We start from the raw sequence: 15,735 nt of genomic DNA, 5'->3' as shown, positions 1-15,735 counted from the left end.
CTGTGAATACCGTATTTTTTTTATTTAAGCCGCACTTTACCACATAAGTATGTGTATATTACTTTGTATAATGTAGAGAAATTTAAGCGAGCGTAGTACGTCCACAGGCAAAGACACAACCCTAGCACAGAATAAATAGTAGGTACCTATAACTATGAACTTAATTTTAACGACTTTTTAAATAATAATCTTTCAATAGCTTATAGCTTTAAGCCTTGCCTTTGTCTTGCGATTATAATATTTAAGAGACAACGACCGCAATGTTTTTGTACACTGATTACTTGGTAGAACCCCAATTCAATCTTAATTAGGGCAACATTTAAATTCATGTTTATCATTCATTGCTGTATTTTCAAACGATTTATTTCTAATGCCGCAACCGAAGTATGCAATGGATTATGTTCAAATTTGTTAATGTGAGTAGTTCGAACTAATATGGTAAAGAATTACGTCACTCGTTAAATTTGGCAATGGCAGGCGCTCGACCTCGGCCTCGGTTGGGTTGTGGCGTCGTGGCTTCTCGAACAAACTGCGCAACAAAAATCCAAGTTTTCTCTACTTAGTAATCCGAAACCTGATAAGTAAGAAAAACAACTATAGTTTTATTTAATTTTGATTAATTGACGATGGCGAAAATGGTTCAGAAAACAAGATAACCATTAGCTCAGGAAGGGTAATAGGTAGTACCTACCTAAGTATGTAATACCTAGATCAAGCTGTTTATATCCGCATCTAAAAACGTATAGGTATAATAATAATAATGCATGCATTTTTACCCGCATGGATATTTTAAAGTACTTACTTGCATTTCTCTTAAATTCGAAACACCAAACATTGTTTAAAATATGCATGCATTCATAAAATATGGTTTAAAGTTTTTATACCTAAATGTTTTTACACAGACAGTACCTACAATTTGTTGTGATAAAAGCTTTATAGCATTTCAAAATGTTTAGATACGTATCTACTATGTAGGTACTTACTTGTACCTGCCCTAATAAATTTATGAACAAAACGAACTCATATAATTATGGCATAGTTAACTAGGACTCGTGATAAGTCGTAAATAAATAGAATTAAAGATGAGTGAAACGTTTAGATCATTTTTTCCAATGGCGTCCAGATGATTGTCTTGCCCTGATTGTATCATAATATAACCGATGAAGGCCGTGGGAACCTCATTACTTATGAAAACAATTGTTATCACTTAGACAAGGTTGTGGAAACAACAGGATCTACCTACTTCAATTTACTAATCCTTATACCTACATACCTACTTGTTTGGTGTTTCGAATTTTAAGAGAAATGCAAGAAAGTAAGCTTTAAAATATTCATGCGGGTTTTGTGGTTAAGGAGCTTTTTATTACATGGGATAATATTTGCAACATCTAAAAATAGGTGCACTAGATCTAGAAACAAAGCACAATTATTGTAAAAAAAGAAAAAATATTGTATAATACCCTTAATGACCATATACGAGCAAATAAATATATTTGAATTTGAATTTAAATCGTCCGTTGAAATCAAAAATTGTTGCGAAGGTTGTAGGAAACATTTACTTTGAATTAATTATATTATAATGCTGAAAAGGATGTAACCATCATCTGTTTTTCTTATCCGCGTACTCTATTGAGAATGGTGGTCGGAGAAGGGATTAGATCGTTGAGTCAGCGTCTTGCCCCAAATTCCAGAGAACACCATCCGCTGCACAACCTTCAATGAAATTCCATCTAAAACTCGCTAGCTCCAAGCGCTACTTTGGCATGAATCAATGGTTTCAAAGCCCCGTTGTTTCGTAGCTCTGTTATCTGTGCAACAAGCCATGTCTAGCAAATACTTTATGGTTTCTAGACTGAAATAGACCCTATTTCGAACGAAATACTATATAACATAACTTGGGTAAGGCAATACTATATAACATAACTTGGGTAAGGAAATACTATATAACATAACTTGGGTAAGGAAATATTCGTCGTGTGAGGATATTACTGCAGATTCCTAACGATTCGGAAACTTAAATTATCTGTATAAAATATTGAAATCTCAAATTATTTTTATCTACAATAGCATAGCGATATTTGTTAAAAAAGTTACACGTATTTTCCAAATGGCTTTAAGCCACACAGGAATTCCAAAACGTTTATATTATAAAAGGACAAAATATGAATAAAAAAAAAATGTGAACGTGACAATTTGAACGTCCCATGCGTTTTAAATAATTGGTATTTGAAATTTAAAGCTCCATTAAGACGAAAAGGGCGCCAAATCCTAGCACACAATGGTGAGACGACCTTCAGGGATGCTGGCGTCCCGGAATGTTCGCTTGTTTCAAGAGTCCTATTTTCCAAGAATCGTGATGCACGCGAGCACCAAGCATATTTTTTACAGTTTATACATACTCGATGTAGTCGGACTTAATAGTTATGATCGTAGAATAATTTTGTCTGCATTTCACTATAGTTTCGTATCATACTTTAATTAATCTGCTATAGAGGTTGGGGAATTAAAACAAAAGTAAATTTTGTACAGAAAAAATTGAGGGTGGCGGTGGAAAACGATTAGTTCTTTCTCTTGAGTCGAAGTATTCAATTAGTTCCAAAAACAGTTACTGGAATAAGGTACTCATTAATTATTTAACGAGTATCACTTAACTATTATCTTCATTAGCATGGTTGTTTATCGAATACACAAATAAATGACTTATTATTAAATATTACACGATTTTGAGATAGTAGGAACAAAAATATGTATAGCTTTCAGAATGTAATATCAAAATTGTAAATAAATGTTCCTTCCACGACTAACGTGAATAGTTCACTCTATAAATTCCTTTGCGTTCTTAGCGCCAGCCTACCTGTGGAGTAAAAAAAATTATTCTGGCTGTTGGGCCGCGTCGGCGCTTTTGAGATAATTTATAAGGCTCTGCCTTTCTCGGAATTTCGAAATCTCGCCAAGATAGCTTTGAGCCGAACTCGCGGCTTCAGGGAATGGAATGTAACGGAGTTTGATAGGAAAAAATGGCTCGTATTGCATTGACGCTCATTGTGAATCGAATTTAAAAAAGTTCTTCTTTCATTTCAAGAAGCGTCTTAATTAGGTAACTATAGATTCGTTTGTTATATTCACATTTTTTATTCTTCTGAAACATATCACAGATTCACTATTATTATATAGGTACCTACTTCAGTAGGTAGGTACCCAAGTTCCTATAATTGTTAAATAAAAATATATTTATGTAGGTACTCGTACCTACACAATTTTTTTTTAACATACGAAATTAGTTAACTAAGTACGTTATATTAAGTTACCTCCAATTATACCTAAAGTGCTGAAATTCTTTTGAATCACCTCCAGAAGGCCTTAAAAAGGGCTTAGTACATAGACGTAGGCTGTAGAGCGGGTTTATGTACTTTAAACTGAAGTTGAACTCCAGCCGTCCTTACATGGAGATCTGAGTTCTGGGAAAAGAAGGCCGCATACCACGCCATGCGCTCCCATTGGACGCATCCAAAGATAAAGCAACAGATGTGCCATCTTTATTTTCAAATTCCTCATAACTTAGCGTATTATACATTCGTAAGACGAGTGACTTCGGTACGAATGACAATATTAATTGTACCACTAAGTAGTTGTAATTTATTGACATTAATTTAAATGGTATATGCATTATAATTGAAGGTAGGTAAACATATGCAAAATAAACTGAAATAGGTACCAAAAATAATAAATACTGTGATCACGAAGATGATCAAAAATGCAAAGGCAATTTTTAAAATAAGCGTCAGCAATGTTACCTATAAGGAATATAGGAAATAGGTATATATATGCTAAATAATAAAAATGTAGTACCTAGGTAAATAATTATTGATCTCTTGGTAAGAAATGGAGAGGTAAAATATTCTTTTCTCTCTCCTATAGTTATTCTATTATTGCCAAGTCACGAACTAACTCTAACCAGTCCTTGTTTAGGCCGGCTCATTCATTAAAACTATGCGTGTGTTTGTCATGTATAAATTTCAAGTTAAAATGTAACGCACAAGTAATTTGAAGTTCAACCAACAAACAAAGTTAGTCTTTACAATCGCCAGTTGCACTGTGAGAACTAAGACATCTATTTGCAATTTTTTTTTTACGTTTTTACATAAAAAATTAAAAATGTCTATGAATCATGAAAAGTGAACTTTTAAGTAGGAACGTTGGTCATTTTTATAAACATCGTTTAAGGAAACTTAGTATTTTACGGCGTAATAGGTAAATCGATTTTCTCGCATTCAACCTACGCCGCTTGCTGCAGTGGGCGCAGAATTATAGATTGATCACAACTGCAACGTCCATATACTTAGCTAGCAGAATCATTTCGAAGCTATATGTACGCGGGAAAACCACAGTTTCAGTACGTTTATATTTAAAAAAAAAATCTTATTTCTAGTGTTTTACAATAGAATTAAAACTGGTGTAGCTAAATAGCCCGGTATAACTTCACAGTTTCTTGGCAGTCAATGAAGTAAGTTTCGGCGGCAATTATTTTTGTATTGTAAAGAGGTTCGTTTACTTATTTCCGGCCAAAGCGTTTTGGATCTTTGTGTTAATTCCATTGTCCATATTTGGATGAGGGATGATTTCGACAGCTGTTAGAGCACGTGGAATGGCAGCTGTGGTTACACCCGCGCACGAGCAAGCTGCGTTCGCACCTGCGTTCGTTGCGCGCCAAACTTTACCTTACATAATATTTTTTACCATCTTTGTCGCTACAACAGAAGGTATATTAACATCTGCTCCTCTTGCGGCCGGCGTTACTCTTGTATTTTATCTAAAATTAAGCTCAATGGAATGTTCAATACAAGTGATATCCTAGCGAATAATATAGAAATTATTCTTTTTTATAATTCACGGTCTACTTACTTACATGCTCTATTGTATTTTTAAACATTGCATAAGCAACAGCAATAACATAACAATGACAATGTGTCATTAGCTATGATGTAGGTACCTATGCAGCAGTGCTATGAATAGGTAAATTTGCAATAGCAATTCTAATTTTATTTGTAGCGTCTTTCAATGTACTACCTACGTACCTACTTCGCGGTGGGGCCGTACGTTTTAGGTGTAGACAGACTGTCCGAATTTTTTTAGTAAAGCCTTTATTATACGTGTTAAATAATATGTACAAACAAACATAAAACTCTTTATTCGATTGATGATTATATCTACTAAGCGTATTGTGTAAACAAAACCGATAAGTACATACATTTTACGTAACAATTTATCGTCGTATCTCAGTACACCTACTATCCGCGTGCAAGCGACAACAGTGCAGTGTTCGTTGATTCAGATACAGGTGAATTTATTTATCCTATGACGGATGACGTAGGTATTATGAATTTGTTGTCAGACTGTGACATACCTACCTACCTATAATTAACTTATTAACCTACCTATTTTGTTCATAAAATAAATTTTCAACGTCAATTTTATACCTAACCATAAAACAAAATAATTGAGAATTGATTCATTTACGAATATTTTTTTCATATATTTTCCTAAGATATTTTCAAAATTGTTATAACTTACAGGCGAATGGAAAAAACTTCACAAAATAATTCAGAAGAAAATGAAATTAATCAAGGAGCAGGAACGTCGTCCAGTAAGTTTTCTTTGAATTGTTTTACTAGTTTATAAAAAATAATATGTTTAAGTATTATTAAATAGTTTTTATTAGGTACGTAGGTATTATACATTAAATAGATACAATATAAAATATTAAATAGGTACTCATAAAATTACCTACGAACCCAAATCATAAATTTAAGTTACAAACTAAATAGGTACCTACCTAGGTACCTAATAAAAATTAGTTTCAATAATAATCAGCTGATAGTTCCATTATAATCAGATGTACGATATACTATTATTAGGTATGTGTGTGTGATTAAATTATATCCATGTCATTTCAAACGAGCCCGCGCTGATAGCGAGACTCGCACGACCGACAGACAAGTTTCACATTATTCCCGATCCACCAACCACGCGGTACACTATACAAGTACATGCTACGACTACAGTCTTCGTAGACGTTCGCCGCTCGGCGATCAGTGTAGTAGGGACAGTTTCTGAACGTCAGTAGGAATGGGTCGTCGACGCATTTTTCATCAACGAGACTAGACCGTTAAATGTCGTTCATCAACTAGTCGATCAACTAGTTAAAATCTTCGACTAGTCGATGTGTAAACTGAAACGAATTGACAACGATTGACACGGTCGACCGACGCGCGACGGTATTGGTAATCGAACGTTCGTTACCTTGAACTGAGGTCTACACTCTACATGTAAAATTCCACATTCTTACCACGAAGTTATTACGAATTATAGATTTTCAAAGGATTCAATGTCAGGGTTGTCTCTAGTAAAGAAAAAAGTTGTGTGGTTTTATGAAACCACGGTAAAAGTGAAACTTTTTTTCACACTATAGACATTTAACTAAAAATTATCGTATTTGTACGATAATTATCGTACGTATCGTGCGTCACGCAACATGCGCTACACAGACCAATAAGTTTGAGACGATGTAATAAAAGTTTCACTTTAAAAGTCAAAGCTATTTTTTAACAATTATATACGTATAATTATATCACCTATCTATTATCAAGTTTTTGTTTATGATTTAACTTGTCGTTTTAAGTCGTTAGTTATAGTCGATATATTAACATTATTCAATATATTATTATAGGTAGGTAATCCTTATGATATGTAATAAATTAACTGAATAAAAAAAATATCTTAGATTTTTAAGACAATTCAATAATATAAATTTATTAATATAAATTTATAAATTTATATTAAATTATTATTTAGTTCAATAATATCAAATTAATACAAATTAATCTCCTTTTTTTTCAATATTTCGAGCATTGATCATAGTAATCTCATTAAAAGTCAAACGGAATTAACGGTAAAAATATTGAACTATCAACTCGCGACGCGTCGCGTCGCAAGTTGATAGTTAATACAAACGTGTCGACTGACGAGCCGTCTACGACGAGTCGTTTAACCGTCTACGGTGGACTATTATACGGCCACGTCGAAGATAACCGTCGCGGACGCGTTGACGAGCGTTTCGACTCTTTTGTTTAGTCGTTGAATTCAACTAGTGCGTTGGTGAGCGATGGACTAGTCGAATCGTTGAATGTACATAGACGGTTAATTTAACTAGTCCGTTGATTCAACGCCCATGCCTAAACGTCAGCGCGTGACGCACATTATATCGGAGTGTTCGGAGCGCCACCCGCTCGACTCCACCGACCGAGTATACCGACAGTTGCGAGATTCGCGCTCGTGGATAGTGTTGTTTAATTTATCGGTTTATTTGTTTATTTAATTGAAGTGAAAGTGAAGACAATAATTGATTAGGATTGGATGTTAATGTGTTTTAAATTTATAGTGAAATATCTAGGATTACAAATGGATTCTATAAAAGGTGAATATTTTTCCTTACATAACCTATTCAGTTAGGCTAGACGTTACCATTTGGGAACAGGACGACGTCATATTAAGCTAAAGTTTCCTGTTGTTCATTATTTATGTCAATATAAATGCGAGGACGTGAACACATTTTGTTGGAAGAAGGTTACGTCAACGATTGTACACTTATAACCTCATAGCTACGTGTTGTTTTTCTTATAGTACCTTTTCAGAATTTGTGATAGTTTACGTATGTTTACTAACAATAAAACAGTTTAAAGTAAATTATAATATTAGCAATTTTTATTAATTTTCTCATCTCTTGATTAGTAGGTATAATTTGTGTACAGTATGGATCAATAACAGCTGTTTGATTTGTGAAAGTTAGCTGTCAACATGCCCTTTGCTTGTCTCCACTCTCCAATGACATTTAGAATCAAAAATTTGGTCAATGATATTATTAGTACATAAGACCTACCTAGTTTTAATTTGTCATTATATACTTAAATAATTAAAATTAAATTTAATGAACAAGATAATTATATATCATTTACCAGACTTTGATTTTATAAAGGGATTATGTAATTAGAGGAGATCATTAAGCCACAATTTATAAATTATTAACTATATGAACAATACCATTGTTTCCTTTCCTGCTTTTATGTATAGCATGTACAGGCAGCGCCATCTGTATATATGTTAGGGTACAATTTTTATTACATAGGTACAATATAATATATTCTGATTACTTATGCTGGCACAGGTCAGCTTGAATTTAGTTAAATCAATTACTTAGGAAAACAGTATCAAACTGGTATTTAGCAAAAAATGAAGCATAATTTTATAAAATGTCATTGAACAAATACAATAACTACATATTTTTATATTTACAGCAGTTATTTAAACCATATGAGCATATGCAATTTTTAACAATGTACACTATAAATAAGGCCAAGAGCCTTAATCGACATTGTCCAATTAAACAAATAATCCAATTTCGATGTCTTGGATAAAATGTATTTCCAAGTACTGCTGATTAAAACATAACAATATGTTTTTTCTCTGAATTGGTTGTCTTATCATAAAGTGTTGATAACTTATCTGTAAATCAATTCTAGAAAATAATTAATAAAATGGATATAGTCTTCTGCCTACAAAAACCTAAACAGAATTTGGTCAACAATTTTTTTTTTCATAGAATTATCTGGCCTTGTATGTGTTACTCTACCCAAATGGGCCTCATGCTAGTCAATTTGATTGTACTATGACCTCATCACTTGAATATAAAACCACTACACGCTCTGCCATTTTGGCAATGTAGTTGTCAAATTAAATTTAGTGTTTTCGATTTATAATCTTTATTCCAGACAATACAGATTACTTTACATAGCTTGTTTTTCTAGAAAGAATTTTCTATATTGTTTCTGTTTAATATTTTTGGGCAGTCCAATGTAACAAAATATTATGTGTAAATGATGAAGAGCAATGTTACTTAAAAAATAGTTATTATTTTATAATTCATTCATATAATGTAACAATGTATGAATTTAAACAAGGTTTATTTAACTATACAGCTAGCGCCATCTATTGACAATTACAGAACTTAACATAATATCAAAGTAATTAAACAAATGGTTGACCAATGAGAGCTCATTAAATTTTGAATTGTGTGATATTGTGTAAACACTGTGTTAGAAACATTGTCAAGTATCCAAACTTATAAATTTAAATGTAATGAAAAATAGTGAAATAAATTTAACTCATTATTTATTACTATTTATCAGTCTTGTCAATATTTCCTTAATTTTATGTGATAACATTCAAAGTATATAATCAAATCCTATTATCTTTTGGTTGAATACGTTGAATAGCGTGTTTCGATAATCTATCCTGGTTCTATCATCTCCCTATATGACAACATTCTAATGGCCCAACCTTTTTAACCAAAGTACTAAAAATTGTACCTCAGCACCCCATTGGAATAAAACAACTTCAGATCTAATAACAAAAGTTCATCTTAATTTCCTGATCATGTTACGTCGTCTAGTAAATTATTAAATGATAGAATAAGAACAATGTTGTTGTACGCTGTGGGAACATGGCTAGGAAACTAATCGTGGAATGCAGTCGGCCCGAGGCTTTACTCGTGGGAGTATCATTATACGGACCGCCTTGTCGTTGGCGGCGCTAGCGGCTTTCTACATTAGCTCTCTCATCTTATTGCAAGATCATCCGACAGTATCCAATTTCGAGTTCAGGAATTTTCCCATCATCATTTTCTATTATTATAAAACCACGCGGCTGCCATCGCTCATTCATTCTTTAAACTGCGTTGTCTAGTATCAACGCTTCCCATCTGGCGGATGTTCATATCCATGGCGTTTCCGGGCCGCGATCGTTTAGTTTATTTTCAAAGCTTTTATGATGACAAACATTGTTTGTATAGGAGCACGGCCGACATTGACTATTCCCATTCATATCCTATTCATTAAGATCTCATTCAAGTTTTGATTACTTTGTGAAATAGGTATTTCATCTCCTCAGGCATAAGATATGTGTGGAGTATTCGTTGTAATATTTAACTTTTAAGTATGGTGTGGTATTGGTATAGCGTAGGCGCTACAGGCAATCCATTGGAATTTGAAAGCCGAGCGTCGACCACCCATAGGCATGAAAACACCGCCCCGTCCCCCACCTCTCGGATTCGTGCCGGCGCCGCCTCTCGCCGCTCTCTTAAGGCACAATGCTGAATTTCATTTGCTCTTAGCAGCATACGCCTTGGACCTTGGAACTTATAGTTCTTTTATTTTGTTTCCCATTTGGTCTTTGTCTTATTTTAGTCTGAAAGTATCACGTTAAGAGCATACGTGTTATAATAATGAATTGGCAAAGATTTTAAGTAATTCCTTCATAATAATATGTCCGTTCCGTGGAAGCAGTAATACCAAAATATAATATAGAATAGTATGTGCACAGTAACTTTCCCAAAGTATAAATTACTGGGCCATCATTACCATCTGCGGTATACTACATACCTATTAAATTGGTAATAGTAACTTGCATAGGTATATATGCATTCAAATCTGTCAGTTTATATTTATAGCTTTATTAACATGTACGTACTAAGTACTGTCCGCATTCCACGCCATCACTTTTTATTCGGTACTGCTTAGACCCGCCCAGCAGTGCAGCCACATTCCAAAGGCCCTTTTTTACGCTGTGTGGTCGCGGTTTCCGCTGAAGACGGCAACGTCGCGTCTCAAATATGAATGAAATCCGGTCGGCGGGGGGCGGTGCGGCAACGTCGCCCCAGACGCTTGCCTGATTGAGAACTACATCTCCCGCGTCGGCCCTTCGTACTTCACTTGTTTATCGTAGCGTATAGACAGATGAATGTGTGGTTATAGATGTGTCCCATTCTACGGTGGTCACTTTTTTATCGTATGTCAAAATGTCAATCACGCGTTGCGCTAGTTGATTCGGTACCGTTCGGTATACATTTGATATATTTTAACGATGGTCATAAATACTAAAATTACTATTTTATGAGTTAATCAAAACGAGTTATATCAAAGCTATAACAATGCAACCGAAGTTTATTCTATATCTTATTTCCCGACATTCCAAACAATATCATGAAGTTAGGTAGAACATTAAACTATACTACTATGTAGTAATTTACATATTCCGCAGTTTTATATCATCCAAATTGGCCATACAACAAAGAATGGTCGCATAAATTTTGAAGTGCCTATGAAACTGTAACAGTTAGGGGACCCCACACAGCTGTAGTCGGTACAAGGCACCCCACGTAGGCGAATTGGAACCCTCCGTATTGTACGCACGCATGCGTAGAGGGGAAGTCAATGTTGCGATACCCATTGCAGCACTCCGCACTCCACGTACGATGCCCGAGTCCACTCGTCCGCCATTAACGAATTACGGAAAAAAACAAAATACACCAGTTTCAGTAGTGTTATTTTTGGTTGCAATGTGTGATTTGAGTGTAACGTGAAATTTGTGTTCATTACAATACTAAAATATTTCAATATGCCTATTCTAGTGGATAGCAAGCACAGAAATGGTAAATATATCGATCGGTTTATGTTTGCCAGCCATTACGTCCCCACTGGATTTTTATATAACTATACAAGTTAATAGATTGTCTCTTGATATAGTTATTACAAGGAGAGCTTCATAAATAAACATTAGTGAATTAAAATATCTCGTTTTAGTTAGAAGTAAAATAGATTAGATTATATTAAATAGTAATACCTACCTACATTTTATTGTAGTTGAAATTTTAAGTGAAAGCCATACTGACTGAGGAAAGCTAACTTTAATTGGACATAATATCTTTAATAGTAAACTTGCCATGAGCATTTCTAATGCAGCATTTGAACAGCTTGTCGCATACATAAAGCTGAATTTGTTAAATTTACCTAATGTTGCATATTTATTGGCATTAAAGCAACATTAATCTAAATAGCTTCCTCCATCTACCGTACCTACAACTTAATCCATTCGTTTCCTTTCCACATACGTTTCTACGCACAAAATGTCTTTGTACGCTATAGAAGTACCTATGTGTAAACGTAGGCCTTTTATATTCGAGATAAAAAAAATTGATTGTACGAGCCGAGTGCATGCGCACTGAGTGCACGACGGGAAGGCCAGCGGTACGGAGGGCGAGGGAGTGGGAATGGAATGTCGATGACGAAGCCAGCCGGGCCGCCGCGAACTTGTTGTTATGTGAAACTGTATTTGAACACTTGCTCTAAACTCTTCGTCTAATTCTCTATGAAACAATAGTACTTTAAATAAGATAAAGCGTATTAACTATCTTATTATGTCATTTAAAAGCCAAATTTTCACTGAAGTTTATTTCATTTTCACATAAGTAGGTTCCAAAAAAATGTAGTTAATACTAAACGAAGACTTCATGCGACAAAATCTAACTGTATTTTTCCTTCTTTACAGTGGCGACGAATGCAGCGTCACCATTGACAACACAAATGGTGAGCCAACTGCTAAAGAGAAGATCGCTCGTGGGGCAGTTGGTGCTGCCTACGCCAGGATGCGAATCGAATCCGAGCTCTCCATCCACATCGCCAACTTCTGTATCCCCTTCCGCTTCCGCCGATAAAATTGACAACCGCGATCCACTAAGCTTCTACCCAGATGCACCGGATATGCTTCGGGAAGAAGAGCGCCTGAAAACTTTCGATAAATGGCCAGTTTCTTTCCTGTCGCCTGAACTCCTCGCAAGAAATGGATTCTATTATCTCGGTCGTGGGGATGAAGTGCGTTGCGCTTTTTGTAAGGTGGAGATAATGAGATGGGTCGACGGCGATGATCCAGCTAAAGACCATCAACGGTGGGCGCCGCAATGTCCTTTCCTGAGACGTCAAGCTGGAGCTGGTAATGTGCCCCTCGATACACCGGTGACTGTTGGCCGCGACGAGTGTGGCGTGCGTGCCCCGCCCTCAGCTACTCCGGTTAAAATGCCCGGGCCTGTGCACTCACGTTATGTCTCAGAAGCGGCTCGACTACGTACCTTTGCCGATTGGCCCAGAAGTATGCGTCAAAAACCTGAAGAACTGGCGGAAGCGGGTTTCTTTTACACGGGACAGGGTGACAAAACAAAATGTTTCTATTGCGATGGCGGTTTAAAAGACTGGGAAAATGACGATGTACCTTGGGAACAGCATGCACGTTGGTTTTCGCGATGTGCCTATGTTCAATTAGTAAAGGGCCGTGAATACGTTCAGAAGGTAGCTTCTGAAGCGGCAACTATCACGGCACCCAAAGAAAAAGATTCGTCAAATGGCGTCGTAGCTCCTCCTGCAAATAACACGAATTCGACCACGGAAAAAGAAGAAACCCCCGTGGAAGATACGAAATTGTGTAAGATTTGTTTCGCCGAAGAGAGGAACGTGTGTTTCGTGCCCTGCGGTCACGTAGTGGCTTGTGCAAAATGCGCTTTGTCGACTGATAAATGCCCTATGTGCCGAAGGACGTTCACAAATGCAGTGCGTCTTTATTTTTCGTGAGGAGAGTTCGACAGTGGACTCGATGCTAGTCAGTACATCGCGGGCCCTAATGCGTGCTGAAACCACGCTCTAAAAGACCGCTTAAAACTGTGATTTTAACATTTAATAATATATTATTTTAATACAAAGCGGTGGGGCAACTTTAAAAACCAAGATGACTTCAAGGATGACGATAAGGTGTTAAATGTAGATGTTGAAATGATTTTAAATTATTTATTGATTGAAAATTATAATGTCGTATGTAAATAATCTATTGTAAATATTTTAGCTTATCATTTTGTCCCACCGAAAAATGGAAAAGTATTTTTGGAGATGAGTCTAATGCAATCGCAGAAATTCATTATTTTTTAAACATTTCGTAAATTGCAATCTGGTCATTTAAATGTTCACTCTTCGAAATGTTATGATAATGTGATTATCGCAAATATTAAAAGTATATTTATGTGATACATCATTATTATATTAATTTTTCTATAATTTTACCACTTAAATTAAATACAGCCGCAAACAATTTTAAAATTTATTTTATTATGATATTCATCTGTTTATTGCATTAGAGCATAACTAAAAGTTTTATAATTTTCATGTAATATAATTTATAATGTGTAATGAGAATTCCAGAATGATTGAATAATTTAATAATACAAAATACAAATTAATCTTGTTAATTTGCAACAATGATAACAAGTATTCGATGACATTGGTATGATGGTGTTATTGTATATAATTTTGATTTGACAATAACTTGCAAATTGAGAGTATTAGGTAGACATAAATGATAAGCAGAAAAATCCTTAACCAGATCAATCTTTCCTAGAAGGACATTTAATAATTTCTACTCTTTTTTTCTTGTAACTGTATTAGTCTCCAATACAAAATGAGGTCTAAAAGTTTCACATTTAAATAAACTCAAATCAACAAATTCTGAAATAATAATAGCATCTAAAATACAAACAAATAACAGTGTATAATGCAACAATCCATATCATATAACTTTCACCCAATTAATAGGAATTCCATACTAATCTTTAGTTTTAGATTTGCAATTTAGAATAACTATATCACTGAGAGTAATTATTAATGAGAGAATTTATTAAAGTCAGATTTCAATTTGTTTTTTTCATAGGTAATAATTATTATTTCACCCTGTTGATGTTATTAATAAACGAATTGTTAAATTACTTGGTGTTTGATTTCCAGCATCCCAAAAAGTAGAATAGCTATCCACATTCTACACATATAGTACCTACCTGAAGTAAGAAATGGTACCTATAAACTTACCACAGAGGAATTCTACAGTTACTGAACGCAATTATCTCATTGTTTAGGTATAACATTAAAATGAAATATCTTAAATGTCATGATATCATTAATTATTATCCTCAACAAAAGTGGGTACTACACGATTGAAATCGATTAAAAAAATCGAGTCCATCTATGTTCAGTGTATTTTTTTAAAATGAAATTTGAAGTCATCACATATTTGTTTTTGATGTACCTTTTTATGAGACTAGATTTCCGAAGACCGAAATTAAAGGAAATTCCCATTATGATGCATTATCGCGTTAAAAATTTGCCTATAATATCACTAGCGTTCAGTAGAGATATCGTCTCATCGCTCGGTCGCGGTATGTAAGAAAAATAAACAAACTCGTACATACCCATTAATTATAAATTATAATATTAGTAAGGACTTATGTAATGTGTCAACAAACATCTGAACGCAATGCTAGAATTTTACACGAACCAAAAATCACTTATCTGTTCAGCCCTTCTTTACTGATAATAATTATGCTAACACGACTTTCTGTTATATAGATAATATTACTTAAAATAATTAATTATTGAAGAGTCGCTACAACACGAGGTCAAAGCAGATATGCAGGCGATATTCAAATCGCGGTGGGAGCTACAGAAACTTTGCTTGTTAAAATTCTAAAGGAAAATTGAATGCGATACAAATTAATTATTTTTATTAAATGTTTATCACCATTTATATAAAAAATCCTAAATTTTTCTCGGAGGAGCGTATTTATCATTGAGATTATTGTTTCTGGGTCTTTCCAAATTTTGTTTCTACGGCGGTTACAATAGTGTTATGTTTTTATGATGCAGTCTGCAGACATTAATTATTTAACTCATATTATTTATGATTTGGCTTTCATTGGCGTAGCAATGGAAAGTAAATAACTTAAATGTAGCTTTAATTGACGAGAATTTAATA

General features: G+C 34.5%; 1 protein-coding gene across 6 annotated transcripts; it reads left to right on the top strand.

The window, feature by feature from the left end:
* Positions 1-4,352: 4,352 nt before the first annotated feature.
* Positions 4,353-14,692, top strand: LOC123696810 (baculoviral IAP repeat-containing protein 3-like). 6 transcript variants are annotated; one of them, XM_045643173.1, is made up of 3 exons: positions 4,353-4,393; positions 5,574-5,644; positions 12,439-14,692. In XM_045643173.1, exons 1-3 carry the CDS (start codon positions 4,368-4,370, stop codon positions 13,509-13,511), a joined length of 1,170 nt encoding a protein of 389 aa, XP_045499129.1. In that variant the 5' UTR covers positions 4,353-4,367; the 3' UTR covers positions 13,512-14,692. The 6 variants fall into 6 exon arrangements, with proteins under 6 accessions (XP_045499129.1, XP_045499130.1, XP_045499132.1 ...); XM_045643174.1 differs by lacking the exon at positions 4,353-4,393 and adding an exon at positions 4,485-4,504; XM_045643176.1 differs by lacking the exon at positions 4,353-4,393 and adding an exon at positions 5,240-5,338.
* The last annotated feature ends 1,043 nt before the right edge of the window (positions 14,693-15,735 follow it).

The sequence above is a fragment of the Colias croceus genome, chromosome 13 (genome assembly GCF_905220415.1).
Source record: "Colias croceus chromosome 13, ilColCroc2.1".
NCBI classification, from domain to species: Eukaryota; Metazoa; Arthropoda; class Insecta; order Lepidoptera; family Pieridae; genus Colias; species Colias croceus.
This window is presented reverse-complemented; position numbering and strand designations above follow the sequence as displayed.